The sequence below is a fragment of the Salvelinus namaycush genome, chromosome 33 (genome assembly GCF_016432855.1).
Source record: "Salvelinus namaycush isolate Seneca chromosome 33, SaNama_1.0, whole genome shotgun sequence".
Lineage (NCBI taxonomy): Eukaryota > Metazoa > Chordata > Actinopteri > Salmoniformes > Salmonidae > Salvelinus > Salvelinus namaycush.
Window position 1 is genome coordinate 36,620,686 of NC_052339.1, and position 21,678 is coordinate 36,642,363.

Below are 21,678 nucleotides of genomic sequence, written 5' to 3' on the forward strand. Positions count from 1 at the left end.
TTGCAGTTTTTATTCTCTTCACCAATACAACAATTTCAAAACATTTTTTAAATCATGCTTCTCAATCAATCAATAAATGTGTGCTTCACAGTGTGGGCATCTTTACAGTATGTGACAGCCTGAACATACTACACAAGTATTGCATAGTTAATGCGCTCTGCCAACAATGTCAGAATGTTTCACATTGTAAAACAATGTGCTGTAATCCTTAGAGGTGGTGTGGGTAGTGGCTCACTAGGAGAACCAACTATTGGCCAGATGGAGAGTTGGGGGGGGGGGGGGGGGGGGGGGGGGGAAATAACTAAATCAATCTGTCAAACTAAGTGATCCCTTGTAGACCTTTATTTGAGGAAAGCATCAAGCTTTTTCTGGATATTGTCAAACGAGTCCTTTCCCATGTAGTCCGCCTGGCCCTGCTCCCATTTCTGCTTGCGTTCCTCAGAGGTCTCGGGTGGCATGTATGGCTCAGTGTGATGGGGCTCATGGGACGTGCTGCTTCCCTGCGGGAGGAAACAAAACAATATTAATAATTATAATATTTTCTATAACAGATAGATGAATTCTGGAAAAAAAACGACAACTAAAAGCGACAGAGAAAACATGTTTCTTCACAGTCAGTACAGTTACACAATTATGTAAAACCTGCCATTCATATTAACGTTACGCCAGACCATCAAATCGATCTATACTGAACAAAAATATAACCTCAAAAGGCAACAATTCAAAGATTTTACTGAGTTACTGATCATTGAAAAGGAAATCAGTCAATTGAAACACGAGGCACTAATCTATGGATTTCATAACTGGGAAAACAGATGCATCTGTTGGTCAGTATCTGTTATGACCATCATTTGCCTCATGCTGCAACACATCTCCTTCACATAGAGTTGATCAGGCTGCTGATTGAGGCCTGTGGAATGTTGTTCCACTCCTCTTCAGTGGCTGTGCGTTGCTGGATATTGCTGGATATTGGCGGGAACTACACGTCGATCCAGAGCATCCCAAACATGCTCAATGGGTGACATGTCTAATGAGTACGCAGGCCATCTTCAGCTTCCAGGAATGTTGTACATATCCTTGTGACATGGGGCCGTGCATTATCATGCTGAAACATGAGGTGATGGCAGTGGATGAATGGCACAACAATGGGCCTCAGGATCTCGTCAAGGTATCTCTGAGCATTCAAATTGCCATCGATAAAACACAAGTGTGTTCATTGTCCATAGTTTATGCCTGCCCATACAATAATTCCACCATGGGACACTGTTCACATTGGCAAACCGCTCGCCCACACACCATACACGTGGTCTGCAGTTGTGAGGCCGGTTGGCTGTACTGACAAATTCTCTAAAACGACCTTGGAGTTGGCTTACAGTAGATAAATTAATGTGGAATTGCTGCAGTAAATCACACCAATTGTACCCTCCCTCAACTTGAGAAATCTGTGGCGTTGTGTGACAAAACTGCACATTTTAGAGTGACCTTTTGTCACCCAGCACAAGGGGCACCTGTGTAATGATCATGCCGTTTAATCAGCTCCTCTATATGCAACACCTGTCAGGTGGATGGATTATCTTGGTAAAAGGAGAGATGCTCACCGACAGAGATGGAAACTAATTAGTGCACAAAATGAGAAATCAGCTTTGTGCGTATGGAACATTTCTGGGATCTTATATTTCTGCTAATTTATCATAGGACCAACACTATACATGATGCGTTGATATTTATGTTCAGTTCATATAGCCAGCGAACACACGGCTATAGTACTATAGGGCTAGAAACTAAGCCAGGTTTGTTGTACATTCAGTTCATATAGCCAGCGAACACATGGCTATAGTACTATAGGGCTAGAAACTAAGCCAGGTTTGTTGCACAACAGATTGCCCACAAGATGCAGCGATTATTAGTGACGAGCGAGGTTAAGGCAGCATCACAACCAACTAGTCTCCTTCAGCATACCTTCCATCCATCCTCCTTGTGACTACAGATCTGGGACCACAGCTCATGCCAGTGACCATGATGATTACAACTTTCTTTGACCGAGGATTGGAACTATCAGATGGAGGAATGAGGGTTAGACATCGCAACAGCCATCAGGACTGAAGTATCACTACATTTTACAAATTGACTAATTTCTATCGTTTGGTATTAATTCAGGAGGTGCGGTGAGACGACATTACTTTAATTTACTAACAAGCATCCAAGTAACCATTTAATTTAAATTGTTCCAGCTGTTGATAACAGGAAGAACAAAGGCTAATACTTCTAGACTGACTTCCACACAGCCAGAGTGGAAGGGCTGGTCTCCGTATCCCTCCGTCATCATGGGCACCACAGAGGACGAGTAGAGGATCCACCAGTCCAGGAGGAAGCTGGGGTGTGTGGAGGTCTCCTGCATGTCCCCGCTGATCTTCTTGGTCGTGGGGTCGTACGTGTAGCTCCACGGCTTGGTCTGACCCAGGAAGTGGACCACCTTTGCGTTGCCACCGTATCTGGAACAGAATGTATGGTCATTTACGTCAAATTTATTTATAAAGACCTTACATCAGCTGATATCTCAAAGTGCTGTACAGAAACACAGCCTAAAACAGCAAGCAATGCAGGTGTAGAAGCATTTACTTATATTTTGTAGCGAAATCCAACTCATCTTGTAGTTAAAGATTGTTGTGAATGATGTGGTTTGACAGGTTTGACTGGCTTTCAGCCAGTATATCTGCAATATCAGCAGCAAATTGGGCAATAAATTGGTGATTCAATTCTACAAGATACCGTACCATTTAATCAGCAGTAATACGATTCCAAGAGTCAGTCCATTCTAGAAGCACTGTCCGACCTACCAGTCCCTTCTAGGATATCTACCCCAACAAGGCCTTGGGCCCTACAGTGGCTGGGAGGATATCTACCCCAACAAGGCCTTGGGCCCTACAGTGGCTGGGAGGATATCTACCCCAACAAGGCCTTGGGCCCTACAGTGGCTGGGAGGATATCTACCCCAACAAGGCCTTGGGCCCTACAGTGGCTGGGAGGATATCTACCCCAACAAGGCCTTGGGCCCTACAGTGGCTGGGAGGATATCTACCCCAACAAGGCCTTGGGCCCTACAGTGGCTGGGAGGATATCTACCCCAACAAGGCCTTGGGCCCTACAGTGGCTGGGAGGATATCTACCCCAACAAGGCCTTGGGCCCTACAGTGGCTGGGAGGATATCTACCCCAACAAGGCCTTGGGCCCTACAGTGGCTGGGAGGATATCTACCCCAACAAGGCCTTGGGCCCTACAGTGGCTGGGAGGATATCTACCCCAACAAGGCCTTGGGCCCTACAGTGGCTGGGAGGATATCTACCCCAACAAGGCCTTGGGCCCTACAGTGGCTGGGAGGATATCTACCCCAACAAGGCCTTGGGCCCTACAGTGGCTGGGAGGATATCTACCCCAACAAGGCCTTGGGCCCTACAGTGGCTGGGAGGATATCTACCCCAACAAGGCCTTGGGCCCTACAGTGGCTGGGAGGATATCTACCCCAACAAGGCCTTGGGCCCTACAGTGGCTGGGAGGATATCTACCCCAACAAGGCCTTGGGCCCTACAGTGGCTGGGAGGATATCTACCCCAACAAGGCCTTGGGCCCTACAGTGGCTGGGAGGATATCTAACCCAACAAGGCCTTGGGCCCTACAGTGGCTGGGAGGATATCTAACCCAACAAGGCCTTGGGCCCTACAGTGGCTGGGAGGATATCTACCCCAACAAGGCCTTGGGCCCTACAGTGGCTGGGAGGATATCTACCCCAACAAGGCCTTGGGCCCTACAGTGGCTGGGAGGATATCTACCCACAAGGCCTTGGGCCCTACAGTGGCTGGGAGGATATCTACCCACAAGGCCTTGGGCCCTACAGTGGCTGGGAGGATATCTACCCCAACAAGGCCTTGGGCCCTACAGTGGCTGGGAGGATATCTACCCCAACAAGGCCTTGGGCCCTACAGTGGCTGGGAGGATATCTACCCCAACAAGGCCTTGGGCCCTACAGTGGCTGGGAGGATATCTACCCCAACAAGGCCTTGGGCCCTACAGTGGCTGGGAGGATATCTACCCCAACAAGGCCTTGGGCCCTACAGTGGCTGGGAGGATATCTACCCCAACAAGGCCTTGGGCCCTACAGTGGCTGGGAGGATATCTACCCCAACAAGGCCTTGGGCCCTACAGTGGCTGGGAGGATATCTACCCCAACAAGGCCTTGGGCCCTACAGTGGCTGGGAGGATATCTACCCCAACAAGGCCTTGGGCCCTACAGTGGCTGGGAGGATATCTACCCCAACAAGGCCTTGGGCCCTACAGTGGCTGTGAGGATATCTACCCCAACAAGGCCTTGGGCCCTACAGTGGCTGGGAGGATATCTACCCCAACAAGGCCTTGGGCCCTACAGTGGCTGGGAGGATATCTACCCCAACAAGGCCTTGGGCCCTACAGTGGCTGGGAGGATGTCTACCCACAAGGCCTTGGGCCCTACAGTGGCTGGGAGGATGTCTACCCACAAGGCCTTGGGCCCTACAGTGGCTGGGAGGATATCTACCCACAAGGCCTTGGGCCCTACAGTGGCTGGGAGGATATCTAACCCAACAAGGCCTTGGGCCCTACAGTGGCTGGGAGGATATCTAACCCAACAAGGCCTTGGGCCCTACAGTGGCTGGGAGGAGCCTTTAGACTTAATGCTGCTGCTCCGTTAAAGCTCCCATCACTGGTAACCTGATGCCATAGCATGAGCACACTTTAATGTGACCGTATCACCTTACGCCTCCCGTTCTCACAGCCCACGCCAACAAGACGATTCCTGCTAGGGGTTGTACAGGTAGTCTACTATCGAGTCACTTCTGATCTTCCCACCTTTCGTTAGGCAAGCAGGGAATTGTAGAAAACTCTGATATTAACTTGATGTAGCCATGTTTGTGATTTAGCTGAATGGTTTATCAATGTAAGACGTACAGATCTATTCAGGCAGTTACTGCCTAAACCAGCAACTAGAGCTACACAGTTCTCTATCATACGAGTACTGGAAGGGAGGTGTAGACTGAGTACGTACTGTTTGAATGCTGGAAGGGAGGTGTAGACTGAGTACGTACTGTTTGAATGCTGGAAGGTAGGTGTAGACTGAGTACGTACTGTTTGAATGCTGGAAGGTAGGTGTAGACTGAGTACGTACTGTTTGAATGCTGGAAGGTAGGTGTAGATTGCTATGCTGCTGAGGTTGTAGATGAAGGGGAGGTGTTTCGATATATCTGCTGTTGCCCAGTCACTGAAGTAGCCATTCAAGATCCCCTGGTCTCCACCTAGAGACAGAAGAAAAACATCTGTTAGCAATTACACACAACAGGAAGCACAATATCTTTCACCCCAACATAATGGTTATGAGTGGTTCAAAACACGAGGAAGCAGAGGCTCGTTCAAGACTTAATCCATCTAGAAGTACTTCATTTATCATCATGAGCTTTGCCAGCCAATACACAGCCGACCAGTACCAGCCAGCCAGTACACAGCCAGCCAGTAGACAGCCATAGGTTGACACCAAGTCATTCCAGGGTTTCTTTATTTTTACTATTTTCAAATAGTGAAGACATGAAAACTATGAAATAAGTGTTCAACAACCTGACAACCACGGACCAGATGTAACCACGCCAGCCCAGGACCGCCACAGGAGTTGATTTTCTCCATTATAGTTAACCAATAGCTACCCACACTATCTGCATTCACCCTTTCTGCACCAACTCTGTACATACGCTGCTGTTACTGTTTACCATCTATCCAGTCTCACTTTACCCCTTCTAACCCCCCCACCCCTTCTAACCCCCCCACCCCTTCTAACCCTCCACCCCTTCTAACCCTCCACCCCTTCTACCCCTCCACCCCTTCTAACCCCCCACCCCTTCTAACCCCCCACCCCTTCTAACCCCCCACCCCTTCTAACCCCCCACCCCTTCTACTTCTACCACTATCCCCTTTTCTGCATTGTTGGAAAGGGCCTGTAAGTAAACATTTCACTGCTAGTCTACACCGGTTGTTTCCAAAGCCTGTGACCAATAACACTGGATTTGACATTGTCACTATGCTTTAGCCATCCAGAGATATAAATATCAAAGTGTCTGAGCTGACAGTCTGTCTATCGCTATATGATTAAGTCACCATACAGTCAGTCACCATCCAGAGATGTATTTATAGGAAACAGTCTGGGCAGCCTGGCAGTGTGGCTATCACAGTGGCAGCATGTAGTGTGGAAATCACACAATGTACAGATCACTAAGGAGACCCCGTTTTCCTCTGGTCGTTAGAAGTCATTGTGTGAGTGGGTTTCTGTTGGGAGTAAACCGTCTGTTGCAAAATATTTTACAACGGAAAATACGTTTTAAAAGGAATCTGACTAATGAAAACCCCCCAGGTGTTTGGCAAACATTTTAAAGCTCAGAGCTCAGACTGCAGACCGACATTCCGCCACACTGCGGCCCGAGGAATACATTCCGCCACACTGCGGCCCGAGGAATACATTCCGCCACACTGCGGCCCGAGGAATACATTCCGCCACACTGCGGCCCGAGGAATACATTCCGCCACACTGCGGCCCGAGGAATACATTCCGCCACACTGCGGCCCGAGGAATACATTCCGCCACACTGCGGCCCGAGGAATACATTCCGCCACACTGCGGCCCGAGGAATACATTCCGCCACACTGCGGCCCGAGGAATACATTCCGCCACACTGCGGCCCGAGGAATACATTCCGCCACACTGCGGCCCGAGGAATACATTCCGCCACACTGCGGCCCGAGGAATACATTCCGCCACACTGCGGCCCGAGGAATACATTCCGCCACACTGCGGACCGAGGAATACATTCCGCCACACTGCAGACCGAGGAATACATTCCGCCACACTGCAGACCGAGGAATACATTCCGCCACACTGCAGACCGAGGAATACATTCCGCCACACTGCAGACCGAGGAATACATTCCGCCACACTGCAGACCGAGGAAGTCTTTAAATAACACACCAACAGCTGAGCAACCTTCTCAGAAGAGGCTCACCTTCCTCGAGATGACAAACACACGTAAGGTATGCAGAGGTCATTGAGTAATCTACATACAAGGTTTCACAATCCACCAGTCAAATTACGAGATGGAGAAAATGTAACTGTTGTGCTGGAGGTTGAGACACTAGCTACATGTTAGAGTGGTCCATCTACTGTCCACAGAACGTTAGGAGGATAGAGTGGTCCATCTACTGTCCACAGAACGTTAGGAGGATAGAGTGGTCCATCTACTGTCCACAGAACGTTAGGAGGATAGAGTGGTCCATCTACTGTCCACAGAACGTTAGGAGGATAGAGTGGTCCATCTACTGTCCACAGAACGTTAGGAGGATAGAGTGGTCCATCTACAGTACACAGAACGTTAGGAGGATAGAGTGGTCCATCTACTGTCCACAGAACGTTAGAAGGATAGAGTGGTCCATCTACTGTCCACAGAACGTTAGGAGGATAGAGTGGTCCATCTACTGTCCACAGAACGTTAGGAGGATAGAGTGGTCCATCTACTGTACACAGAACATTAGGAGGATAGAGTGGTCCATCTACAGTACACAGAACGTTAGGAGGATAGAGTGGTCCATCTACTGTCCACAGAACGTGAGCAGGAGGACCTTTAAGCTGGAGACTGCAGGCTGAGTGTTCAACAGCGTAGTGCCGTGTCTAGTCTAAACCACTTGTTTCTGTAGTTTATTATAAACAGAGGGGCTGTACTGTCCGTCCGTTGTTAGCACAACCCCAGATACCCCCCTTGGGGCTTTACTCCAGCAGAGAGGTTCCAGGAAGTTAATGAGCCCAAGAATCTTCATTTAGAGGGGCTGAGCAGAAGCCAGCAGGAATGCAGCTCTACCCCTGCGGGCACTGCCAGTGTACCTTGGCAGCAGATGATACCGAACCACAGGTCCAGCTACAGCCTCAGGGTAGAACCAGTTCTGACCTGGACAGCATGCAGTAATAAAGGGGAAATTGTATTGAGGCGCCCCCGGCCCAAGACCTGAATTCTGATCTCCCCTGAACCATTTCTTCACTCCGATCATAACCAACTATTGTGCAATGTTGTTTAGCCAGAGCTATACAGCCAGGCCAAAATTGACTGGCACTATAATGTCCCCCCCGACTATGTTTTCCAGTTGTAGTGGAGGGCCGGAGCATAAATGCTAAAGGTCAGAGAAGTGCAAGTCACAGCTACAGTGAAACATGAAAAGACCAACGCTAAAAACACCGCAGCTTTAGCCAGTTAGCACACCGCAGCTTTAGCCAGTTAGCACACCGCAGCTTTAGCCAGTTAGCACACCGCAGCTTTAGCCAGTTAGCACACCGCAGCTTTAGCCAGTTAGCACACCGCAGCTTTAGCCAGTTAGCACACCGCAGCTTTAGCCAGTTAGCACACCGCAGCTTTAGCCAGTTAGCACACCGCAGCTTTAGCCAGTTAGCACACCGCAGCTTTAGCCAGTTAGCACACCGCAGCTTTAGCCAGTTAGCACACCGCAGCTTTAGCCAGTTAGCACACCGCAGCTTTAGCCAGTTAGCACACCGCAGCTTTAGCCAGTTAGCACACCGCAGCTTTAGCCAGTTAGCACACCGCAGCTTTAGCCAGTTAGCACACCGCAGCTTTAGCCAGTTAGCACACCGCAGCTTTAGCCAGTTAGCACACCGCAGCTTTAGCCAGTTAGTACACCGCAGCTTTAGCCAGTTAGCCGGTCTAGAATACTGGCCGAGGATCAAGTCTGATTGGAAAATTAAACAAAGCTTTCAAATTAAATAGTTTGGTGAGAAGGAACTGATTCAGACTCACATCATCCACTACAACTTTCTACCATCACCTACACCAAATACTAAAGATAGTCACCTGTGAGTCACAGCAAAGACCATGCTAGAGGGAGAAAGGCAGGGAACTTGTTCGGCCAAATATTTAAAGATACAAATTGACTGAAAAGGATTGGCATAAATGGAAAAATATACCAGTTTCATTTGAAGACAAACATGTTGACAGCTGCACCATACAGGTTGCAAAATATAAAATGGTAAGAGATGTGCGATGTACCAATTCCATTGCACATGGTTTATGAACCGATACATAAAGCATGTACCAATTCCATGGCACATGGTTTATGAACCGATACATAAAGCATGTACCAATTCCATGGCACATGGTTTATGAACCGATACATAAAGCATGTACCAATTCCATGGCACATGGTTAATGAACCGATACATAAAGCATGTACCAATTCCATGGCACATGGTTTATGAACCGATACATAAAGACAATTAATTCGGTTTAAATTTAACTTATACAAACTTCTTGCCACCAACAGAGAGATCTCATCTCAGTCTCCTCACAGCAAAATCTACAATCACTAGATCATTTATTCTGGTATAGTAGTATGTAGCTTGTCTCTGGTCACAGGTTCAGAAATTATATTAAAACATAGCATGTCTCTGTAGACTGTATGGTGTAGCAGGAAAGCTGTAAAACCAAAAAAGATGTCCTCCGAAGAGGAGGTAGATGGGTAAAAACAGACCACGTTACCACACTAGTCTGCTGCGTCTACAGTGCCACTTAATTTATTTCACCTTTATTTAACCAGGTAGGCCAGGTGAGAACAACTTGTCATTTACAACTGAGAACTGGACAAGATAAAGCAAAGCGACAGAGTTACACATGGGATAAGCATACAGTCAATAACACAATAGGAACATCTATATATAGTGTGCAAATGAGGTAAGATTACAGAGGTTAGGCAATAAATAGGCCATAGTAGCTAAATAATAACAGTTAAGCAATTAAACACTGGTGTGACAAGTAGAGATACCGGGATGCAAAGGAGCAAGATAAATAAGTATGGGGATGAGGTAGTTGGATGGGCGGTTTACAGATGGGCTACTGTCTGTGGTCCCCTCCCTGAGGACCTAAGTGCTGTAAGGACTGTCTAGATGCGCTGGGCTGACTAGCCTAGGATCCCCTGACAGGCAGGTTCTTCACCCGTGTTCTGCCAATCTACCTGCCTTGCTGTGTGCTGGAAGCCAGAGGTCAGTATTTTCGCTGGGCTTGCAAGCCCAGGATGCGCCACCGGTGATTTGCAGGTAGCCTAGTGGTTAGAGCGTTGGACTAGTAACCGTTTGGTTACAATATCAAATCCCCCGAGTGGACAAGGTAAAAATCTGTAGTTCTGCCCCTGAACAAGGCAGTTAACCCACTGTTCATAGGCCGTCATTGAAAATACACATTTGCTCTAAACTGACTTGCCTAGTTAAAGTTAAAATATATATTTTTTGCCCAGATCCACAAACGGCGTGAAATCCCAGTCAGCACACCGTGGCTGATGAGGCACCACTTGGTTTCTAACTAGATCTGTAGGCTACAGATGAACATTTTCAGGGCATTTAAGGTTAAAAGACCAACGCTGCATATTTAAATAGGTTCTAGTGAATTGTTGGAGTCAGTGGTTTAAAATGGGTGTTTCTGTACAAATGGTTTAATAGCTGTTATCTTGGTTATGGCTGATTGCAGTCAGTCGCCACAAACCCAGAAAACACCAAACCCTACTGTGATTGTAGCGCAGGTTTCATCTTACAGATCTGTTTGGTCTGATTGTGTCACCGTTAGATTCCTACGGTGATATGCTCATTAAAACATTCTCATCTGCAGGTTTTGGTCTGGCTACCAACTGTTGTATCAGAGGACTGTAGTTTGGATTATTTTAAGTCTTCTAAGTGTAGAGATTTTAGGAAGCAACAAATCAAAGGGTTTCATTTTTCTTCTGCTCTTGGTGTTAAATGTTCCCCTGAACCAAGGCCCAATGGCTGTGGATGAACTTCTGACTCAAATGTAACCTAGATCAGGGTTGGACTGACACATTAACATGAGTCTGATGCGTAAATTGTACATGACAAAAGACTGGGTTCATACCGTCTTAGTTCTGTCCGCAACATTACTCAGAGGCCATAAGAGGATTGACTGCAGTATAGACTTCTACTCAATTGCAGTTGCCCAAACCAAAAGACATCTCCAAGTCAACACTTCAAATTATTCTAACAATCCGCATCATTTTCAGCCATTGGTTGTTTCCCTAATGGTTTCAGCGATCTTTGTTAAGTTGCCCTAAAGTTCCCATCGGTTCATAGTCACAGAAGCAGTTCTGTCAGCAGACGGGGATAGGATTGCACTAGACAAATTCTCATGTTTTCATTCCACTTTTTCTACTATGTGATAAACGGATAAGTCAACAATCCTTGGTTGATAAACTTGTAACTCACCTTTTGAGCCTTAGACCCACCCGTCTCTATAAGGATTCACATGAGGCCATGTGCTAAACAGAGGGAGTAGTGTAGTAAACAGCCAAAAATCAAGACTGTAAGTGGAGAATGTAGTAGCCTACAATAAGGCCTGTGGAGGAACGCCTGGCTAACTTGATGGGTCATGTAAACATCCGGTGAAGTGGAGTATTGTTTAGACATGTAGCTAGCTAAACAATGAACCGGCATAATCCCAACTCATACTACTACCACCAATACAAACATCGTCATAGCTGGAGTATGAATCTGCAGCTGGCTAAAGCTAACTAGGTTGAATGTCAGCTAATATTAGTCTATAACTAGCAATGCAAATGAATTTATGATTAGAATATTACTACTGTACACCGAGCATACACGTAACGGTTGTTGATGTGTGCAGAGGGTCCCTGGTTCGAGCCCAGTTAGGGGCAAGGAGAGGGACGGAAGCTAAAGTGTTAAAACGTTCAAATGTGAAGTAGTGATGTGTGACATACAGTTGAAGTTGGAAGTTTACATAGCCTTATGTTGGAGTCATTAAAACTCGTTATTCAACCAATCCACAAATTTCTTGTTAACAAACTATGGTTTTAGGACATCTACTTTGTGCATGACAAGTCATTTTTCCAACAATTGTTTACAGACAGATTATTTTATTTAAAATTCACTGTATCACAATTCTTGTGGATCAGAAGTATACATACACTGTGCCTTTAAAAAGCTTGAAAAATTTCAGAAAATGTTATGGCTTTAGAAGCTTCTGATAGGCTAATTGACATAATTTATGTCAATTGGAGGTGTATTTCAAGGACTACCTTCAAATGCAGTGCTTCTTTGCTTGACATCATGGGAAATTCAAAAGAAATCAGCCAAGACCTCAGAAAAAGAATTCTAGACCTCCACAAGTCTGGTTCATCCTTGGGAGCAATTTCAAAATGCCTGAACGTACCGCGTTCATGTGTACAAACAATAGTACACAAGTATAAACACCATGGAACCAAGCAGCCGTCATACCGCTCAGGAAGGAGACGCGTTCTGTCTACTAGAGATGAACGTACTTGTTTGAAAAGTGCAAATCAATCCCAGAACAACAGCAAAGGACCATGTGAAGATGCCGGAGGAAACCAATACAAAAGTATCTATATCCACAGTAAAACGAGTCCTATATGGACAACCTGAAAGGCCGCTCAGCAAGGAAGAAGCCACTGCTCCAAAACGGCCATAAAAAAAACAGACTACGGTTTGCAATTGCACATGGGACAAAGATCGTACTTTTTGAAGAAATGTCATCTGGTCTGATGAAACAAAAATAGAACTGTTTGGCCATAATGACCATCGCTATGTTTGGAGGAAAAAGGGGGGGCTTGCAAACCGAAGAACACCATCCCAACCGTGAAGCACGGAGGTGGCAGCATCATGTTGTGGGGGTGCTTTGCTGCAGGAGGGACTGGTGCACTTCACAAAATAGATGGCATCATGAGGCAGGAAAATGTGGCTATATTGAAGCAAATTCTCAAGACATCAGTCAGGAAGTTAAAGCTTGGTCGCAAATAGGTCTTCCAAATGGACAATGACCCCAAACATACTTCCAAAGTTGTGGCAAATTGTCTTAAGGACAACAAAGTCAAGCCCTGACCTCAATCCTATAGAAAATGTGTGGGCAAAACTGAAGTGTGTGAGCAAGCAGGCCTACAAACCTGACTCAGTTACACCAGCTGTCAGGAGGAATGGGCCAAAATTCACCCCTTATTGTGAGAAGCTTGTGGAAGGCTACCCAAAACATCTGACCCAAGTTAAACAATTTAAAGGCAATGCTACCAAATACTAATTGAGTGCATGTAAACTTCAGACCCACTGAGAATCTGATGAAAGAAATAAGCTGAAATAAATCACTACTATTATTCTGACATTTCACATTCTTAAAATAAAGTGGTGATCCTAACTGACCTGAGACAGGGAATTTTTACTAGGATTAAATGTCAGGAATTGTGAAAAACTGAGTTAAATGTTTTTGGCTAAAGGTGCATGTAAACACCTTCCAGTGTTGTGTTGGAAAGTCAAAGACAGCTAGCTAACATAGCATCCCTCTGTTTGAGCAGGGTGTTTCAGTAGGCTAAACTAGCTAGCTGCATTTCTTAGATAAGTGAATCTGAAAATAATTCACTTTATTTTAGAAGAAATGAATTTGTTCAAAACTGTTCAACTATTGTCTGAGTCAACTACTCACCACAATTTATACACTGTAGTGCTATCTGGTTGTAGCTTAAGCTTTGGGTACTAGATAATTTCTCTGATCCTTTGATTGGGAAACATCAGTTTTTGCTGCAAGAGCTCGTCCTCCAACCTATCATAATTACTGTGCAAGTCTATGGAAGGGGGTGAGAACCATGAGCCTCCTAGATTTTGTATTGAATTCAATGTACCCAGAGGACAGAGGCTAGCTGTCTGCCGGAGGCCAGCCACCACCAAACAGCAGACTGCCGGAGGCCAGCCACTACCTAGAAAGAAATACCAGATATTTTGAATGCTGCACATCCATGGAAACACTACTCCAATATGCTCCAAGACCTACCAACAGACCATGGAAACACTACTCCGATATGCTGCAGGACCTACCAGCAGACCATGGAAACACTACTCCAATATGCTCCAAGACCTACCAGCAGACCATGGAAACACTACTCCGATATGCTGCAAGACCTACCAGCAGACCATGGAAACACTACTCCGATATGCTGCAGGACCTACCAACAGACCATGGAAACACTACTCCGATATGCTGCAGGACCTACCAGCAGACCATGGAAACACTACTCCGATATGCTCCAAGACCTACCAGCAGACCATGGAAACACTACTCCGATATGCTCCAAGACCTACCAGCAGACCATGGAAACACTACTCCGATATGCTGCAGGACCTACCAGCAGACCATGGAAACACTACTCCGATATGCTGCAGGACCTACCAGCAGACCATGGAAACACTACTCCGATATGCTGCAAGACCTACCAGCAGACCATGGAAACACTACTCCGATATGCTGCAAGACCTACCAGCAGACCATGGAAACACTACTCCGATAGACGTAGATTTGTACATAAGCGCCAACGGTTAGCTCTATGCAATGAGTACAATAGGTACCATTAAAATACACAAGTCATGGGATGGAAAATGGACATTACATTTCTTAACAGAAGGAACCATTAAAAACGGACACGTACCATCGAAGCTGCCGTGTTCTGTGCAGTACTGGAGCAGGTTGCTGTACGTCTCGTCGGAGGGCCGGAACACGAACACGCCGGAGTTGAAACAGTCAGGCCAGCCGGGGTCCGGGGACGCAGACAGCTCCTCCCTATCAAACAGCTCATCTATGTTCTGTACCACCTGCAACAAACACATACAGGTGAACTATACCGTACCAGGAGGAGGGTGTACAAATCAACACCAACTGTGTCTCACCAGTGTGTCTGCGTCCATGAAGACACATTTGGAATAGTGTGTAAGGGTCCAGCAGCGTAGCTTGGTGAAGGTGACTCCCAGGTCAGGTCTCTTCATCAGGGCCAGGTGAGCTGCATCTCCGCTGTCCAACACTTCCACCAACAGTACCTCGTCAAAGATCTTGTGAAGCACTCCCCTGTTGGTGGTAGGAGGAAGAGGCAGAGGAGGCAGAGACAGCATAACGTACCGTGAATATGGTGTACAGTTGAATGCATTCTGAATAACTGCAGTAGGGCGGGGCCGGGGAACACCTCTAGGGCAGGGCGGGGCCTAAGATGCCAAACTTGTAGGGCAGGGGTATTCAAATCTTATCCTACACGAGGTCCAGAGCCTGCTAGTTCTCTGTTCTATCTGACAATGAATTGCAGCCACCTGGTGTCCCAGGTCTACATCAATCCTTGATTAAAGGGGCTAAATTAAACAGAGTGGATCTGGCTCGGAGGTCAAGATATCAGTTTGAAGGCCACAGGGGAAGTCAGAAAGTTCTGGGTGTGGGAGATGGGGCATGTTTAAGCCCCGGAACATGACCGCCAACAGGTCTAGGATCAGCTCTTCCATCGCTAACGTTATAGAATTAACATTGGCATCGGAATAGATAGGATCAAGTCTTCAACTCCAATGTAATAGGTTAAGGGCATAATGCAAAGCATCTTCTCTAGGACGTTAAGGGAAGCACCTAGAGTCGTTTGATGCGCGGGTGAGGTCATTTTGAGTATTGAATAGCTCAGTGTTTTAATGTCGAGACTTACTGTTTATTGTAGTGGCTGCAGCTCAATCCCCTCTTCCCGCCAATTTAAAGTCTGAACCTGTTCCATAACTTGGGTTTGTGAAAGTGGCCTTTTTCTACACAATGATCCGGACAAGAAAATCACCTGTAAAACCCAAGCTGTGTGAGCTACAAACTAATGTCACCAATACAGAGAGACTCTCAGGAACACATCAGTGCCAGTTGGTTGGCTCTACGCCGTCTCTACGACACAAGTTTACGGCAGTTATCTTTACGCTGTCGTGGAGGTCCTCGTTTCTCACAAAACCAACTGCCCAGACCGAACCGTTGGCGCTACAATATCGAAAGGGGAGACTAACGAACACTACGCTGTCAGTTCTGCTCTACGATACACGATTCATGGGAGTCATCTGAAGGTAACCCAGTACCGGGTTGTAAAAATTACAAAAGTTGCATGGGGTGAAATGTGCCAAAAATAACACGAGTCTAAATGTATTTTCTTACATTCTCAGATATAGGACAGACTTCAAAACCTTGTTCCATATGATTATAATTATATATATTTTTTTTTACTTAGTTGACATTGATGAATGTATCATTTAAAGCATTTCTATGGGCTACAGCAGTAAAGGCCAAACACATCGTTTCATAAAATAATTGATATATATATATCTTTATATACCTATAGGGGGTCCTAAAATTCAAAAAACCCCCGCTAAATTAGATTTTATGGCCATCTAAAATTCCATATGTTAGCTTAGTAGATATTGCGATCTATGGGCTTAGACCTATAAGGGTTATTAAGGGAAATTTCATTGGGAAGTGACAGGTTTTTATATACATGGTCAGAGAGTTCAACTCAGACATCCTCTGCTGGCATTTTCTAAACAATGCATATTATTGTATACTAAATTTTGGTTTCAAAACTCTTAAGTCCTACAAAAATATGCTTAGAACTATTACAAATGGTCAAATGCTGGGAAAAAGATGAAAATATATCACCGATTACAGTTCCAAATAAAAACAAATAAAATGTTTTTCCTTACGGTAGGGCAAAAAGTAATTGTGTCATTCCAAACTTTATCTGCAATTTTCTACCATTTTGTGCCACTCAAGCCTTTCCCCTATCCAGCCATGCCATTCTCTAGCCTACTGCTGCAGGTACCGAACAAAAAGGAAACAAACAAAGTGTCTTAACAGGGCATTGGGCCAGAACAGTTTCAATGCACCTTGGCATAGATTCTACAAGTGTCTGGAACTTCCTGTGTGGAAGCTCCCGCAATCCCTCATTGACTCACGTTTCCTTATTTTAGGCAGTTGCCTGATGAATGGACGGCGCGGTATCGCACTGAATATTACATTGCCATTCCTTTATCCGCAACGTCATGTGCACAACATCTAAGGAACTGCATCACTACATTGAATGCTTTTCCATTTCTGAAAGGACATATTTCTGGACATTTTGTTCATGGTCCCCCCCCCCCCCCCCCCCCCCCAAGAGTCCCATACAACGCAACAAGGATAATGAAATGAATTGCTGGGTAAATTCTTCAACAACAAGTGAAACCATTTAGACTTGGTTGTAAAACATTGTCCTTTAAAGAGGTTCTTACTTGCAGGGATCAGAGACGTTGGGTCCGATCATCACCACCAGCTGCCTGGTTGTCTGGTGGTTCCTCAGGGACTTGCCCAGGACCATGGCTCCTCTGGCATAGTTGTCATTGGTCGCCAATGTCACAAAAGCCTGGTCTGGATGGGGGGGGCATAACTTGTTAATACAAACTTAGCAATAACATTTTCATTAGGTTCAAATGGTTGGAGTCCTACTCTTAAAACCTTCCCCCAAAAATACTTTGCCAGACTCATTTTTTACAAATTATTTAAACAGGGAGTCACATTGAGATTAAAAATCTATTTTACGAGAGAGCCCTGTACACATTACAATAAAAACAGATTTAAACATAAAACAATATCATTCAGCACAATAAAATGGTTTATAAAAGCAATCCCATTCAACTACATAGAGGTCCTCCATCAATAATGTAAACTGCCCGAGTGACACCAGTACATCTGACTGCAGTGAACGCTGCAGGTTGGTCCACAAATTGGGGGCAAAAACTAAACAGATTTCCCCAAATCTGACTGGAGTGATCTCTAGTGTTATCCATTCCTGTGAACGGGTTTGGTAACTTAGGATTCTTATCCTAGTTAATGATGTTAAATAGTGATTGCTTTGTAATCAGATTGCTTTGTAAATAGAGAACGCAGCTCTTTGAAACATGGGTCCATCTGACATGTTTATACAGACTACAATGAGTCCTAAAATTGTCCCGTGATAAAACGTATTGCGGAATGGAAGACGGCGTCCAAGGAGTTTAAAATAGAGGTGGTGCCGCATGTAAACAAAATCACCAAAACAGGGAGAAGTGTTTAAATAATCTCTTATTTTTAATACTAAGGAATGATTTATTTCTATAAACATAAAACTCTTGATCTTAGCTTCGTCAGATTTCCTATATATTCGTTACAAAGGAAACTATCAACCCCTCATAGCCTGGTTCCTCTCTAGGTTTCGGCCTTTCTAGGGAGTTTTTCCTAGCCACCGTGCTTCTACACCTGCATTGCTTGCTGTTTGGGGTTTTAGGCTGGGTTTCTGTACAGCACTTCGAGATATTAGCTGATGTATGAAGGGCTATATAAAATAAACTTGATTGATTGATTGATCAATCCAGACACCCAGGTACTTATACTGAGAAACAAGCTCAGTTTGGGCTCCATTTATAGCAGATGTTCCATGGTCATTCTGAGCCTCTTTACTGTGTCGCCACCATGCTCGATGCTAGGTACAAGGACCACTACTTCGATGCAGACAAGAAACCGGGTTTACGTGAAATGTTAGACACAGCTGGACCAGATGGAAACAGACAGTGAGCACCGAAGAGGACCCACAACCGAAGAGGACCCACAACCGAAGAGGACCCACAACCGAAGAGGACCCACAACCGAAGAGGACCCACAACCGAAGAGGACCCACAACCGAAGAGGACCCACAACCGAAGAGGACCCACAACCGAAGAGGACCCACAACCGAAGAGGACCCACAGAGACAGAGCTGAAACTTCACTGCCTTGACATGCATGATGAAATCCTGGTGGAGACTGAACAAATGAACAACGAAACAGCAAGTAAGTGAACGAAATAGGTTTTGATGATGTTTAACTGGTAATGGGGACATACGTAAATGCCAACAAAATAACTTTTTGGTGTGTTGCAAATATCTAACTGTATTAGAAGGCTGCTAACATTTTAAATATCAGGTTTTTTGGCAAGGAAAATACCGGATATCGGTCAAAACTCAGCGCATCAAACTAACGAATCAAAGTGTATTTGTCACATGCACCGAATACAACAGCTGTAGACCTTACTGTGAAACGCTGACTTACGAGCCCTTTACCAACAATGCAGTTGAAGAATAAGAGTTTAGAAAATATTGACTAAATTAAAGTATAAAATTGTGAGGGAGTGATGTCCAATGGTCTGTGGCGGTTTAAACAATGACACCAATGTCTGAATGCCAGTCAGAACAGCCAAGGGCTTGAAGAGGTCTACTTTGGCATGCTGTGCCATATAGGAAAATCTATAAAACTGCCCATAGACTCACAGCTTACAATCATTCCATTGTTGAGACAAAAGACCAAATAGATTCATGTTATTATAATGCCAAATGTACAAACTGGCAGTTAATATGAGCAGGCCTGGCTGGTCAGTTAAATAATCCCCTGGTATAGTAAGTCTTGGTGGACAACTGGATAACAGCCTGGTAAACAGCCTGGTAAAAAGAAACCACTGGATACAAAACCTCAAAATTGTGTTCAGATGCCAAACCAGGTACAGATGAAGTGTAATTAGGTATTTCCAACTGTACCTCCCAACACAAACTCTCCCACCCCGTATTGCCATTGGTCCCAAGAAAACAGCTGATGTTATATTAGAAGCAAGAAATATCAAATAAATCTGCCCTTAAAAAAATAAACAGTCAACAGAAGGCTCTACTGGATCTCTGCTTCTCTGCTGGTAAAATGCCCAGATAAGCACAGAAAGACATACTGTTGGCCTTCAGGCCTCAACCCACTGGATGGACATAGTGATGCTATTACAAAGGCAGAAGACCATGGGATGACAAACCTTCTGTAAGTCATGGGGACAGGATGTCAGGTTTCTCTACTGCATTTCTGCCAGGTACATATATAACTGTCATTTTAGTGTGCCCCTTATATTGGCTTTAGGTAGGCCTATATAGGCTTAATATAATAAAACATGGTGAGAATGCTTTGTAAGTTTACAGGACATGCAGTTTCACTTGGAACAGTAATTCAATAAGTTGTAGCATACTTCTAGCTGTCTACAGCATTGTGGCCAGCAGGTACAGTGAGATTTAACCCAACACTAGACCTGCCCTGTCGTCCAGGATTGATGTGCTCCGTGGAACGGCTCGTACATACAGCGTTCTCCATCTCAGCCTGCAAATGCATCATTTTTCTCCTTAACTATATTTAATGACAGGCCGTCAAAATAGAAAAATAATAAGATCACTTTATTGGTCAATTTTCCAGGCGGTCCAAACCAAAAGATGTCACCTGCTTTTCACCAAACACCTAAAAAACACTAGTTTTTGGAGCGGTGCGGGGGGCAGCCACAGGGCGCCTGGGGGGCTGTACCTTGCTGAAGGGCACAACGGCAGGCAATGGCATCTACGATTTGATAGCAGAAACCCTCAAAATGAAGGCCAGAATTGACGCGTTGTACTAAGCCCAAAACGTGTGGTTTCCGATGAAAAAGAGAAATGATTTAGGTTATCCTAACAAACTTTAACGGTGGGCTAGTTTTTTTTTCTCACGAGTTCCCCGTTGTATTAAAGTCAAAACGCAGGTTGAGAGAGAGACCCTTTGAGTAAGAACAGGATTAATTTGCAGCCTGAATGGAGGACGTTATGTACGAACCGGTCCACACCAGTAATAACGGCTGGGTACATCATTGCCAGACGGTAGCACCGATATAGCGGCCACTATCGGCTGTTTAGGCTACGTGTGAATATGGGGTTACAACTAGGGAGAGACTGAGCAACAGCAAAACTCATTGACCCAACCATTAACCTACTCCGTTATCCACACAGCCGTGAAACGTATCGATACGATTCTATTAAGTCCATGTTACAAAACACGCGGTGATGGAAAGCGGAATAGAGACTTTAAATATCAACGACTCAGTTTCCACATGCCTGTTGGTGTCACGGATCGAAAACCCCCAAAATAACGGCAACAAACCAAGCTGTACATTTCTCAACGCCAGCCCATCATTTACATACGACGGACATTGCTGCAACTCTTCGCCTCTGACAGTGGGAACAATCACAAGTTACTTAGTTTCCACCGTGTCCGCCACAGTCAAACTTCCATCACATCATCCAAGGCTTACATTGTAACAAACCGTCACGTACCTTTTGACATATTGCTGGTAGAAGTTGTAGATCCTCTGTAGACTAGACACAGCACCTTCGTTAGGAAAGGACAAGACTACTTCATGGAGGTGCATTTATAGACGCATGTAGACCGTGGGTCACGTGACAGGGTCTAGGCGCACACCCCCTTCTGAACTATCTATGGCAGGGTTCCGCAACTGGCGGCCCGCGGATCACAATCTGGCCCGCAGGTGATTTTATTTCGCCCCAGAGGTTGCTGAGCAAAAGAAAAATAAATTGTTTTATGTATTATTATTTTATTGTTGGACACAAAAGACTGTAAAAACACCAGCAAATCAGCTCCAAGTGATTACATTTTTGGAAATCTGTTCCAAAGTATTCCCATGCATTATAGAGAGATATATGTGACCGTATACAAACATAAGCAAGGTTTGATATGATTATGTTTTAGTCAAATATAATATCTGTTTGGACTTCTTGCAGGTCAATTTGCAGTCTACAAATTATTTGTAATTATGTTCTGGTCCCATGACCGTCTGCTCAAGAAAAAATCTACCCGCAACTGAAGTTGATGATCCCAGATCTATGGAGAAGGACCTCGCTGGAGAAGCCCCTATTCGGGGTCCA

The 21,678-nt window shown here is 45.3% G+C and overlaps 1 protein-coding gene across 2 annotated transcripts; it reads right to left on the reverse strand.

The window, feature by feature from the left end:
- Positions 1-8: 8 nt before the first annotated feature.
- LOC120028001 (glycogenin-1-like) lies at positions 9-21,126 on the reverse strand. Of its 2 annotated transcripts, XM_038973111.1 has the most exons (8): positions 21,070-21,126; positions 17,186-17,321; positions 14,807-14,981; positions 14,569-14,731; positions 5,195-5,321; positions 2,276-2,492; positions 1,960-2,052; positions 9-500 (listed from the first exon to the last, which is right to left on the reverse strand). In XM_038973111.1, the coding sequence occupies exons 1-8, from the start codon at positions 21,077-21,079 to the stop codon at positions 342-344; spliced, it is 1,080 nt and encodes a 359-aa protein (XP_038829039.1). In that variant the 5' UTR covers positions 21,080-21,126; the 3' UTR covers positions 9-341. The 2 variants fall into 2 exon arrangements, with proteins under 2 accessions (XP_038829039.1, XP_038829040.1); XM_038973112.1 differs by lacking the exon at positions 1,960-2,052.
- Between the last annotated feature and the right edge of the window lie 552 nt (positions 21,127-21,678).

Coding starts and splice junctions, on each gene's coding strand:
- LOC120028001 (XM_038973111.1), bottom strand. Junction 14,982..17,185: donor AACGTCTCTGATCCCTGCAA/GTAAGAACCTCT, acceptor TACCACCAACAG/GGGAGTGCTTCACAAGATCT. Junction 501..1,959: donor ACAAGGAGGATGGATGGAAG/GTATGCTGAAGG, acceptor TTCCTCCCGCAG/GGAAGCAGCACGTCCCATGA.